At 50.3% G+C, this 13868-nt stretch overlaps 2 protein-coding genes across 2 annotated transcripts in view; one reads left to right on the top strand and one right to left on the bottom strand.

The window, feature by feature from the left end:
- LOC149445445 (uncharacterized) overlaps window positions 1–13868 on the top strand; it is a 59851-nt gene that overhangs the window by 20659 nt on the left and 25324 nt on the right.
- LOC149445447 (uncharacterized) lies at window positions 3764–6143 on the bottom strand. The gene has a single exon (XM_089653859.1). It carries the CDS (start codon window positions 6131–6133, stop codon window positions 5177–5179), a length of 957 nt encoding a protein of 318 aa, XP_089509985.1. The 5' UTR covers window positions 6134–6143; the 3' UTR covers window positions 3764–5176.

The following is a 13868-nucleotide window of genomic DNA, read 5'->3' as shown; positions in this document are numbered from 1 at the left end:
GGAGGCACCTATGGGTTGGTGTTTGTAGAAAATGAACACAGTGAGGACAATGGCAAGTGCTGAATGGCAGAGGTGACTGCATGGAGTCTGTAGTGCCAGAAACCTACTCAAATGTATTCTGCTCCCATCCTCTCCATGGTCCTTCCCCACCCCATCCTTTCCCTCCCCAAACTCTCTAAGCTCAATTGCCTACAATTTCTCTAAGTTCCCTTCACTCTCCATCCTCTCTAGGCTTCTTCCCCTCCCCATCCTCTCTAGGCTCCTTCCCCTCCCCATCCTCTCTAGGCTCCTTCCCCTCCCCATCTTCTCTAGGCTCCTTCCCCTCCCCATCCTCTCTAGGCTTTTTCCCCTCCCCATCCTCTCTAGGCTTCTTCCCCTCCCCATCCTCTCTAGGCTCCTTCTCCTCCCCATCCTCTCTAGGCTTCTTCCCCTCCCCATCCTCTCTAGGCTCCTTCCCCTCCCCATCTTCTCTAGGCTCCTTCCCCTCCCCATCCTCTCTAGGCTTTTTCCCCTCCCCATCCTCTCTTGTCTCCTTCCCCTCCCCATCCTCTCTTGGCTCCTTCCCCTCCCCATCCTCTCTAGGTTTCTTCCACTCCTCATCCTCATTAGGCTCATTCCCCTCTCCATGCTGTCTAGGCTTCTTCCCCACTCCATCCTCTATAGGCTTCTCCTTCCCATCCTCTATAGGCTCCTCCTTCCCATCCTCTCTATGCTCCTTCTCACTATCCTCTTTAGGCTCCTTCCCATCCTCTCTAGGCTTCTTCCTTTCTAGGCTCCTTCCCCTACTGATCCTCTCTAGGCTCCGTCCTCTTTCCCATCCTCTCTAGGTTCCTTCCCCTCCCCATCCTCTCTAGGTTCCTTCCCCTCCCCATCCTCTCTAGGCTCCTTCCCCTCCCCATCCTCTCTAGGCTTCTTCTCCTCCTCATCCTCTCTAGGTTCCTTCCCCTCCCCATCCTCTCTAGGCTCCCATTCCCCCTAGGTTCCATTCCCTCCCAATCCTTTCTAGACTCCTTCCCCTCCCCATCTTCTATAGGCTCCTTCCCCTCCCCATTCTCTCTAGGCTCCATTCCCTCCCCATCCTCTCTAGGCTCCTTCCCCTCCCCATCCTCTCTAGGCTCCTTCCCCTCCCCATCCTCTCTAGGCTCCATTCCCTCCCAATCCTTTCTAGGCTCCATTCCCTCCCAATTCTTTCTAGACTCCTTCTCCTCCCCATCCTCTCTAACCTCCCTGGCGGTCTGATTATTTCAGATTTTTGGTGCTGAAAGCGGTACCATTATTTTGCATGGAAATATGTAGTTTTTTTATTGTAGAGGGTAATTTTTAGGAATAACTCACTGAAATCTGTCTGAACAAGAGTCTAGTAAACATCCCGGGGAGGATAAAACTTGAAACACGAAATCATAAATTATAATTTAATAAATACTCCTAAAAAATAATAATATAATAATAATAATAAATGTAATTCAATAATATAATCAAACCAAAAACACTGATATTGGAAATATAGCGCCAAGTTCGCACATCGCTGAGCAAAGTCGCAGAATCGTTTTCAGTGTCTGATGAGGAATTTCCCCCACCAATCATTATCACTCAATTCTGCAAGTGGTTCTGATTTACTATCGCTGTTCTCTAGCCGGTCTAAAGCCGCTTTTGACATAAAGGGACGCTTTTTGGACGCCATGGACGTTTCTGTTTCCAGGCAGAAAGAACAGTAAAAATGCAGGCAGGGCGCCGGACAAAGCACTCGGGACAAAATGTATGTGAAATGGTTTGTTACAGGAATGTTTTACTATGTAATATTTGTTTGCAAAAAAATGACATTTTTTTTAATTTGCCGCCGGTTCCGGCACCCGTACGTCCTGACGTCACAGTGACAGGAACACAGAAGCCGGCATCGGCAGGAGGAGATGGCCGGGGATGCTGAAGGGGACACATCGCGGGAGCGAAGGACAAGGTAAGCGCTGCAGCGACTCCCTGAACAACACCACATGGTAAGCCGCAGTGTAGCTCAGGGTTACCTCTCTTGATACTGAAATTTTACCCCGAGCTACACTCAGGAATACCGCTGGGGAGGCTAGGCTTCTTTCACTCCTCATCCTCGTTAGGCTCCTTCCCCTTCCCATCCTTTCTAGGCTTCTTCCCCTCCCCATCCTTTCTATGCTTCTTCCCCATCCTCTATACTTTCCTTCCCTTCCTTTTCCACCCTTCTCTCCAATTCTCCTTAGGTTTCTACCCCCCTCCCATCCTCTCTAGGCTCCTTCTCCTCCCATCCTCTCTAGGCTCCTTCTCCCCCCCATTCTCTATAGGCTCCTTCTCCTCCCCATCCTCTCTAGGCTCCTTCCCCTCCCCATCCTCTCTAGGCTCCATCCCCTCCCCATCCTCTCTAAGCTCCCTTCCCTCTCTAGGCTCCTTCTCCTCCTCATCCTCTCTAGGCTTCTTCACCTCTCCATCCTTTCTAGGCTTCTTCACCTCCCCTTCCTCTCTAGGTTCCTCCTGCTCCCCATCCTCTCAAGGTTCCTACTGCTCTCTATCTTCTCTTGGCTCCTTCTGCTTCCCATCCAAGTGCTGTTTACTAATACATTGTCTTCCCGCTGCATAGTGGAAGTGTAGAGGTATGCCGTGTAGTCATCCGTGGATAATTAGGTCTGCAAAGAGGTCTAGTGTGTCCGGTGTGCTGTGGGCTGAAGATGCTCACATGACTCAGTGGATGAAACACGTTGACATCACAACATCATGACGCCCGCATCCCCGGCATCCAGGCCTCTCCACACAGCCTCACCACCTGGCCGCATTGCTCTGGACACACTAGACCTCTTTGCAGACCTCCTCATCCACAGATGATTACACGGCGTGCCTCTACACTTCCACTATGCAGCGGGAGGACAATGCATTAGCAAACGGCACTTGGATGGGTGAGCGGACTCTGTTTTTTGGACTACGGCACTAATACACTGCGGGAGTCCCCATTCATGGAAATTGCTTGGCTGAGCTCCACCTGTCTGATGTCCTTGTTCCTATCGCTGGCACACAGGGCTCTATCAGTCTCATATTTCTGCTCACCCACTGCCTACTGCACTATCCTGTCATTATAACCCGCCATCCATATACTGACAACACTGCTATTACCACAATTATCCGTGGATGACTACGTGGATTACCCCCTATGGGATCTATATGGGTCTGCCATGTATGTATATGACCTCACTGAGGATTGAGGGACTCTCCTGTGCTGAAAGTGAATGGTGACCGCTGCCTCCTTTGACTCTACAAGTGCCCCGTTCCGTCATCTCTTTACATCCATCTACTGGCTGTCTTTGTGCCAAGTGTGAGATAGCAGCGTGTGGCTTTATCTGATATCTCAGTGACTATCATCTACATATGAGGATACCTGAGGATTGTCCTCCATGACACCACAAGGGTCTATTATACATGTATGTGACCCCCATGAGGACTGATCGGGTCTGCCTCTACTATCAAGGAGCTTGATTCTGCCCGTCCCTTCATCACCTTCCATTGACTACAATGTCCACATTATCTATCCATTCTATTCTATTTCATGTTGTGTCAGTAATAAAAGTCACGGAGGGTTGGGAACCCTGCAAGGGGGGCAGAGATATGTGACTGCCTAGTCCAGCCTTTCTCAGCCAGGGTTCCTCCAAAGGGTTCTAGGGCTTCCTTGTCACTTCATTGGGCTGTATATGGAAGTGTCACCGACCAGCCGTTTCTGGATACACAGCTTTGTCATCATTGCATACACACAGGATTTTGTTTTTCATTCAATACATTTTTATTATAATTTCACTTTCAACAGGATTACAAAAAAAAAATCAGGAAATAGTAAAGGCAGAAATCCGATTGGTCAGGATGATCCCTTGTCTGGAATGTGGGGGCGGAGTCATTATTATTGGTGTACATTACAATAACGTTGCTGGGAGGTCTATTCATTTCTCTGCTCCATACTTCCCGTCTTTATAGAAACGTCTCCTGACATTTGGGGGTCTATTCATAGAATGTGCAGAACCATTCACCTGGTGAAAGTGCATGTCCATTCCTTAGCAGATCCGAAGAGGTAAGTGTGCATGGATGGGGTGTAGGTCAGTCCTTACCCTAGATGAAATCTCTCATACAGACACAATGGGACTCATGGGACTTTATAAAGAGGAACTCCAGAAAAACATCAATAAAGATCTTCCAATGTTTTCTTCCCAATCAGCGTAGAAATCATAAAACCCTCCCAGCAGGTGTACAAGGCCATGAAATCTCTCACAAAGTCCATCAATGGACAATTCCTGGACAACAATCACCGTGGGACAGAATTCTGAGCACCATAAGGAGGATCCAGCAACGTCATCCATCTCCACGCGTTTCGTGGTGCAGCGCTCACTTCTTCAGGAGAAATGATTCCTGCTGATCAGAGTATACACCAATAATAAAACAAATGGCGGCAGGACCATCACTGGCTGGATGGAAAGTGGAGCAGGAAAGTGGCATCAGGTAAGTCTTCCCAGGAGTTCTGTGCTGGGCCAGCTCCCTTGTTTATGGCAGCTGGTGGACATGCTGGTGCTCGGGCCTAAGACACTTCCTGCCTACCATGGTAAGACAGCCCCCCTCTGTGTTCTCACTGGATGCCCCTGGGTCTGCCCCTCCCCTTATGTGTACGCAGATTGCACAGAACACATTGGAAGATTTGATTGATGTGATTTTCTGGTGTTCCTCTTTATAAAGTCACATGACCATTCTGTCTGTATGAGAGATTGTATCTCCTGTCCATTCCTTCTCTGTGAATGGGGCTAAAACACCGATGTCATTAGGAGATTTGCTGAGCCGGGGGAATGTTTTCCATCATTACAGAGCATTTCACACTCCATTTATATTCTTCTCCTGATCTCAATGGCCAACCCGGTCCCACACTTCATCCATGTCTTTGGGGACCTCTGATCTCCTTATGGACTGTTTCTTCCATGATGATGATCAGCCATGGAGTATATCTGAGGTGTATATCAGGGTGTGCTTCTTCCCCACATGAGAGCTGAGATGTCCATCAACATTCATCTAGAAGACATTTCCCGCACTCAAGGTACTAATACACCTCTAGGGTTGTGTGGGACCCCTGATGTACAGGAAGACAGGACTTCAGTGAGGAACATTTCCCTCACTCAGGACAGGAAAGTTGCTTTTACCCCATGTGAGATCTCTGATGGATGGAAAGATTGGACTTCTGTGAAAAACATTTTCCGCACTCAGGACAAGGATATGGTTTTTCCCCTGTGTGAGATCTCTGATGTATGTAAAGATTAGACATATGTGAAAAACATTTCCCGCACTCAAGACAGGAATACGGCTTCTCTCCCGTGTGAGATCTCTGATGTTTGTAAAGGTTGTACTTCACTGAAAAACATTTCCCGCACTCAGGACAGCAATATGGCTTCTTACCCGTGTGAGATCTCTGATGTATGCAAAGACTGGACTTCCATGAAAAACGCTTCCCACACTCATGACAAGAATATGGCTTCTCCCCCGTATGAGATCTCTGATGTGAAACAAGCTCTGATTTTTGAAAAAAACTTTTCCCACAATCAGAACAGGAAAATGGCTTCTCCCCTGTGTGCAGTCTTTGATGTGTGCTAAGGTGAACCTTCTGTGAAAATGTTTTCCCGCACTCAGGACAGGAATATGGTTTCTCAGCTAGGTGAAGCCTCTGATGTTTTTTAAGATTAAACTTTTTTGAAAAACATTTCCCGCACTCAATACAGGAATACGGCTTCTCCCCCGTGTGAGATCTCTGATGTGTGTAAAGATTGGACTTCACTGAAAAACATTTCCCACACTCAGGACAGGAATACGGCTTCTCCCCTGTGTGAGATCTTTGATGCCTATTAAGATAGGATTTACAACGGAAACATTTCCCACACTCAGTACAGGAGAAGCTCTTCCCTGTTGGAAGGCCGGCCCGGTCCCGCACAGTCTGAGGTTCCTCAGGATACGAGGAATCCGATGGTCCAGCTACACTGGGTGGTGCCGGATGGACATTGGAGGGAGCCGGGTTTTCTCCTGGACTATACTGTGTGATGTCCTCATCTTCTACTTTCCAGTCTGGAGACAAAGTGGGACAATCCTCGGAGGTTTTCCTCATCTCCCGGCCATGGACTAAAATACAAAGACAAAGAGGATTACTAGACAGGAGCTGATTGGTTCCCCCAAACCAGGACTCCGCCCACATCAGGCAGCTTGGTCTCTGAGGAGCTTACAATTCCACCCTCAAGGGAACTAGGAAATGGCTCCTCTGATCTCCTACCAGGTCATTTCTTTATTCATGGACCTTAGTCAGAGACTGAGGAAACAACCAGAACTGTCTTTTATAGGAGGGACAGTGATGAGGGGATTATAGGACGAGGGTCCCCACCCCGTCAATCACTCATCGCCATCTTCCCAACACAAGAAGGACTGCACTTCCTTATTTAGTCCATGACTTAGTCATGAAGAACAGCGGGGCTGAGCCCCACCAGAGGTCAGAGAGTGAGGATGGGGGGAGAACAACCAAGATGAAGACTGGACTGATCCTGAAGACCACCATCATTGGGGTATTGACTCCTCCCTCATTATCACTTTCTGTTTAAGGGTCCAAAGTTGGAGGATGTTATCACATTATTATCACCATGTAAAAGTCTGTGCTCCAATCACATCATCCGATATAAAACGTCCAGCTGGTAGGAAATGGGTGTAACAAAGGAGAATCCATATTATGTGTACATATAGCAGTGGGGGGAGAGCAGAAGTCAGGAGTATGTAATGTACAACATAGAGTATATAGTGCAGGGGTCAGGACTATGGAATGTACAACATAGAGTATATAGTGCAGGGGTCAGGAGTGTATAATGTACAACATAGAGTATATAGTGCAGGGGTCAGGAGTATGTAATGTACAACATAGAGTATATAGTGCAGGGGTCAGGAGTGTATAATGTACAACATAGAGTATATAGTGCAGGGGTCAGGAGTACGTAATGTACAACAGAGTATATAGTGCAGGGGTCAGGAGTACGTAATGTACAACAGAATATATAGTGCAGGGGTCAGGAGTATGTAATGTACAACATAGAGTATATAGTGCAGGGGTCAGGAGTATGTAATGTACAACATAGAGTATATAGTGCAGGGGTCAGGAGGATGTAATGTACAACATAGAGTATATAGTGCAGGGGTCAGGAGGATGTAATGTACAATATAAATTATACAGTGTAATGGTCAGGACTCATAATATTGGTATTCAGTAATCAGTGGAAGCTTAAATGTTTACTGTAGACAAGTTGCAGAGATCCCACACCGCTGCCTCCCATCTCCTGAGACTGCACTCAGTGACTTGGGTCTGAGACACTACAGACATATCCCTCCACCCGGCACAGCCAGCAGACCACAGAGCAAGGAACCCTGGGAGAAATATTCTGTCAGAAATATAACTAGATCTGGGCATGGGGAAGGACACCCAAGACACACACCCCAGGTGCCTAGGTCTAGTATCGCTTGTGCTGAAAAACATTTTTCTGCCAGCTGATCCCCAGAACCTCCATAAATCCAGTCTAGATACATAAATTGTGTCTGCAGCACAGAGAAGGAAGATTATCCGAGAGAAATCCAGGAATACAGGACGGGGAACACAGCTCAGGAAAGTGACCAGGGGATTACAGGCTGATATCACCCAGTCCCCGCCCTACTCTGGTGTTAAGGTCCTACCTTTTCCCAGAGGTTATATTACTCCATGTGCTGGCATCCATCTTGGATTTCTGCTGAGCATGGTGGGAAGCTTTTATGCCTTCAGGTCTCTGAGGTCCATCCCCCAGAGGGGTGTGGCTGAGCACATATAAGCCTGTGATCCGCACATGCTCTTTGCACTTGTGTCTTGTGTCTTTGTCTTGCTATAGCTCTGTGTATACTCTCGTGACTCTTCTGGTATCTGACTCAGCTTGTGACTAAGACCATTCTCTGTGTTTTCCTTCGATCTGACCTTCCGGTACTGAACCCGGCCCGTGACCTGTGATTCTCTGTCTACTGTTCTGTACCGTTTTGTCCCGTTGTTGTCGACCCGGCCTGCCTGACTACATGCCATTGGCGGCGGCCATTACTGCAGCCGGGGTGTCTCGGGGGCCGCGACTTTGTTCCTGGCTGCATCAAGTCCATCCCCACCATCAGGGGCCCTGGTGAAGGTCAGCCTGGGACTTAGACTCCGCGCCCTGAGGGACTTCGGTCTGTTGGTGGTGGTTGTCGCCAGCCAGTGCGTTACCCTGCCACTAGGCCTACCTGTCCGTTCCACAGCCCTGCCCTGACATTACACAAGTGCCATGAATCCTGACGGTGCAGGTACGCCTTCGCTTCCAATGTTGGTCGCCAGACTGGATCAACAGGATCTCCTGTTGGATCAGTTCGCTCAGGCGTTGCAAACTCTGCTTGCACGCACCTTACTCCTGGTGCTATTAGGCCGGTTGTCACTCCGGTGGTCGCTCCCGCTGCTGTTCCGCTTGTTGCGCCTACCGCCACGGCTGCTGCGGTGCCCAGAGGTATGACTGGTTCAGCCCCTCTTCCACAGCGCTTTGGGGGTGAGCCGAGTAGGTGTCGTGGGTTCCTCAACCAGGTGGGGATTTACTTCGAATTAATACCCCACGCTTTTCCGACTGAGAGGTCAAAGGTGGGTTTCCTAATATCGCTACTCTCAGACAAGGCCTTGGCCTGGGCAAATCCCTTATGGGAGAGGAATGACCCGGTGATTCATGAGTTTTCCGGTTTTGTCGATGCCTTCCGTAGGGTATTCGACGTACCGGCTCGCTCCACCTCGGCTGCCAAGCTGCTCATGTCTATGCATCAGGGGTCACGGACCGTTGCCGAGTACGCCATAGAGTTTCGTACCCTGGTGGCAGAGGTGGGTTGGAACAATGAGGCTCTGGTGGCTGCGTTTTCTCAGGGTCTTTCTGATGCATTGAAGGATGAGATCGCAGCCAAGGAATTGCCTGTGGAGCTGGAGGCACTAATTTCCTTCCTGATCCTGATTGATACCAGGCTCAGGGAGAGGCCTTCACTCAAGGAACGCCTGTGGAGGCCTTCCAATCGACTGGCACCTGTTTTCTGTCCCACCCGTTCCTCCCTCTCCTCCCATGCCTCCTGGGGATAGATTGTCTGGTGGTGAGCCCATGCAGCTGGGGTTTGCTCACCTTTCCGAGGGAGAGCGGGCCACTCGGCGTCGGGAGAGTCGCTGCCTGTACTGTGGACTTGGTGGGCACTTTCAGCAGTCCTGTCCGGTCCGTCTGGGAAACGCTCGCACCTGAGATCCTGTCGGGGACAGATCTTGGGTGGAGTCTCCTCGTCCCCGGCGTTCCGCAGAGATAAACCACTGATCACCATTGTCCTCTCTTGGGCGGAGGGCTCGGTGATGGCCCCGGCGTTGGTACATTCTGGGGCCGGCGGGTTGTTTATGGACAGCTCATTTGCTGCCCAGCACTCCATTCCCCTGCAGGCTCGAGTTACCCCATTGGTTCTCGAGGCGATAGATGGCAGGCCCCTGCAACCACCGCAGGTTACCCACGAGACCATGCCAGTTGAAGTAGCGATTGGGGCTGTTCACAGGGAGTTGGCCTGTTTCCAGGTGATTTCTTCTCCGCACTATTCGGTGGTTTTGGGGTATCCCTGGCTCCAGACGCACAATCCAACCTTTAATTGGCGAACGGCCGAGATTCTCTCGTGGTCTCCACAGTGTGGGGCCGGGTGCATCCGTGGGCTGGTTAAGGTGTTGTGTGCCTCCTCGGACTCTGCATTGCCCACCGATTATGGGGAGTACCAGGACGTGTTTGATAAGGTACGCGCTGGTGCCACTCCTCTGCGTGGCAGGGTGTATCCTCTCTCAGTTGCGGAGAATAAGGCCATGGAGGAGTACGTTGCGGATGCGCTTTCCCGGGGGCACATTTGTAAGTCTACTTCCCCAGCAGGAGCGGGCTTTTTCTTTGTAAAGAAGAAAGGTGGTGAAATGAGGCCTTGCATCGATTATAGGGGTCTCAATCGAATCACCACTAAGAATGCATACCCGATTCCCTTGATTACTGAGTTGTTCGACTGTCTTAAGGGAGCAACAGTCTTTACCAAACTCGACCTTAGGGCGGCGTACAACCTCGTACGGATCAAACAGGGGGATGAGTGGAAGACCGCGTTTAACACCAGAACCGGTCACTACGAATACCTGGTGATGCCCTTCGGGTTGTGTAACGCGCCCGCAGTTTTTCAGGAATTCATAAATGATGTCCTTCGTGACTTGTTGCAGCAGTGCGTGGTGGTTTACCTGGATGACATCCTGGTTTACTCTGCCTCCATGGAGTCCCATATCCAGGATGTCAAGCAGGTGCTGCAACGATTACGTGAGAACAAACTTTTTTGTAAACTTGAGAAGTGCGAATTCCATCGATCCCAAGTTGCCTTTTTGGGCTACATCATTTCTGCGGAGGGATTCTCCATGGACCCTCAGAAGGTTGCGGCGGTTCTGCAGTGGCCTCGTCCCAATGGTCTTTGGCCCATTCAGCGCTTTTTGGGTTTCGCCAACTACTATCGGAAGTTCATCAGGAACTTCTCCATGCTGGCAAAGCCTCTCTCAGACCTAACCAAGAAGGGCAGTAATCCTCACGAGTGGCCATCCGAGGCCATCGTAGCTTTCGAGGCTCTGAAATCCGCCTTTGCTTCGGCTCCGATACTGTCTCATCCCAATCCTGGATTGCCCTTCGTCCTTGAGGTTGATGCATCCGAGACGGGAGTAGGGGCTCTCCTGTCTCAACGTCAGTCACCCGATGGACCCCTACTTCCCTTTGGGTTCTACTCCAGGAAGCTTTCCTCTGCAGAGTGCAACTACCAGATTGGAGATAGGGAGTTGTTGGCAATCATTCTGGCTCTCAAGGAATGGAGGCACCTGCTCGAGGGCTCCGCGGTTCCGGTCCTCATTCTTACCGATCATAAGAACCTGACTTATCTTTCGGAGGCCAAAAGATTGACACCCCGTCAGGCCAAATGGGCCTTGTTCTTGTCGCGGTTCAACTCTGTGGTCTCCTATTTGCCTGGTTCCAAGAATGTCAGGGCTGATGCATTATCACGGCAATACTCTGAGTTGTCCAGGGAGGACTCTGAGCCAACCTCGGTCATACCTCCGGATCAGATCCTGGCTGCCATTCGCACCAGTCTGACTTCTCCCCTTGGGGAGCAGATTTTGGCGGCTCAAACTGACGCTCCTCCCGAGAGACCGGAGGGTAGATGTTTCGTACCCAAGGGGTTGCGCACCCGTCTGCTGCGTACCTACCATAACTCCAAAACTGCCGGGCATCCGGGGAGGAACCAGTTGTCTTGGGTCGTCTCTCGGTTGTTCTGGTGGCCAACTCTCCGTGCCGACATCGCCTCTTATGTAGCGGCATGTTCGATCTGTGCCCAGAATAAATCTCCACGGCATCTTCCAATGGGTCTTCTGCAACCCATTCCCAATGGGGAGCGTCCTTGGTCACACCTGGGCATGGACTTTATTGTAGACCTCCCTGTGTCTCGGGGTCATATGGTCATTCTCATGGTCGTCGATCGTTTTTCCAAAATGTGCCATTGTATTCCACTCAAGAAATTACCAACAGCGCAAGAACTGGCCACGGTCTTTTCCAGGGAGATTTTTCGCCTGCATGGGTTGCCCAAGGTGATTGTCTCGGACCGCGGGAGTCAGTTCGTGTCCAGGTTCTGGCGCGCCTTCTGCTCCCAGTTTTGTATTAGTCTCTCCTTTTCTTCAGCCTACCACCCACAGTCCAATGGGGCTGCGGAGCGTTCCAATCAGGCCTTAGAACAATTCCTTCGATGTTATATCTCGGACCATCAGGATGATTGGGCCGATCTCCTGCCTTGGGCAGAGTTTGCCAGGAACTCGGCGGTCAACTCCTCCTCCGGGATGTCTCCCTTCATGGCCAACTATGGGTACCAACCCGCGGTATTACCTGAGAGGTTCTCACCACAGGACATTCCAGCTGTGGAGAACCATCTTCATGGGGGCAGATCCAGAGGGCCTTGAGGGACTCAGCTCAGCGTCAGAAGTTCCAGGCTGATCGCAGACGGTTGCCCGCTCCTTCATACCAGGTCGGCGATCGGGTGTGGTTGTCTACTCGTAACCTCAATCTTCGGGTGCCCACACCCAAACTAGCTCCCCGTTTTGTCGGTCCTTTTCGCATTCTCCGCAAGGTGAATCCGGTGGCCTATGCCCTTGCCTTTCTGCCTGGGATGCGGATTTCCAATATCTTTCATGTATCACTGTTGAAACCTCTGATCTGCAATCGCTTCACTACCTCTCTGCCTCGGCCCCGTCCCATTCGGGTTGACGGTCATGAGGAGAATGAGGTGAGCCGGATCCTGGACTCTCGATTGGTGCACGGCCGATTACAGTTCCTGGTTCATTGGCGCGGTTATGGTCCCGAGGAGCGTTCCTGGGTTCCTTCCGCAGATGTCCATGCTCCTGCCCTTCTCCGCGCTTTTCATACCCGCTTTCCTCAGAAACCTTTTGTTGAGCCGCGGAGGGGGAGGGGCCCTTGAGGAAGAGGTACTGTCCAGGTCCTACCTTTTCCCAGAGGTTATGTTACTCCATGTGCTGGCATCCAACTTGGATTTCTGCTGAGCATGGTGGGAATCTTTTATGCCTTCAGGTCTCTGAGGTCCATCCCCCAGAGGGGTGTGGCTGAGTACATATAAGCCTGTGATCCACACATGCTCTTTGCACTTGTGTCTTGTGTCTTTGTCTTGCTACAGCTCTGTGTATACTCTCGTGACTCTTCTGGTATCTGACTCGACTTGTGACTAAGACCATTCTCTGTGTTTTCCTTCGATCTGACCTTCCGTTGCTGAACCCGGCCCGTGACCTGTGATTCTCTGTCTACTGTTCTGTACCGTTTTGTCCCGTTGTTGTCGACCCGGCCTGCCTGACTACGCTATTGTCATTCCTACCAGCTACACACCATTGGCGGCGGCCATTACTGCAGCCGGGGTGTCTCGGGGGCCGCGACCTGGTTCCTGGCTGTGTCAAGTCCATCCCTACCATCAAGGGCCCTGGTGAAGGGCAGCCTGGGACTTAGACTCCGCGCCCTGAGGGACTTCGGTCTGTTGGTGGTGGTTGTCGTCAGCCAGTGCGTTACCCTGCCACTAGGCCTACCTGTCCGTTCCACAGCCCTGCCCTGACATCTGGACCAATCAGTGAGCAGTATGGGTGGAGGAATTTAGTGTTCATGACCCACCTGTGCTGATCTCTGTAGGAGTGTCCTCCTCTATAATTAGCCTCATTATTCCATCCTCCTCCATAGACTGCTGATCATCCCTCACATACGCCTCTTCTTCTTCTGCTTTAACCTCAAATTCTATATCGATTGGATCTCCACTCTAAATCAAGAAAATGAGAGAAAATATCATCTGTAAAATGTAAGATTTATGATTGTGACATCACATAAAAAATCCACACATTGTCTCCACAAGCTCATGTTCTAGATGCTCCATCCCACCAACCTTGTAATAGTGAGGGATGGTGTGACCTTCCTGTGTAGAATCCCGGGAATACAGAGGACGGGGACATCTCTCTGGTGGGTTCCTGTAGCTGGATGACTCCACCATGATGTTCTGGTACAGATCTTTGTGTTCCTTTAGAAGTTCTGACTCCTCCATCCCCCCATCCTCATCCTCCTCCTCTTTTATCTCTTCTTTAACCTCAACTTTAGGATCTCTCAGGTTTTCACTCTGAATATATAATAAAAATGCCATCAATGGTAACAATGCAGATAATGTACAGATCCTAATGATACTAGAAGGAAAATAATAACCAGATATCTTTCTAATCA

The sequence above is a fragment of the Staurois parvus genome, unplaced genomic scaffold (genome assembly GCF_062004578.1).
Source record: "Staurois parvus isolate SC_StPar_1 unplaced genomic scaffold, SC_StPar_1.0 ptg000721l, whole genome shotgun sequence".
Lineage (NCBI taxonomy): Eukaryota > Metazoa > Chordata > Amphibia > Anura > Ranidae > Staurois > Staurois parvus.
The sequence above is the reverse complement of the archived record's forward strand: the minus strand, read 5'-3'. Positions and strand labels throughout refer to the sequence as shown.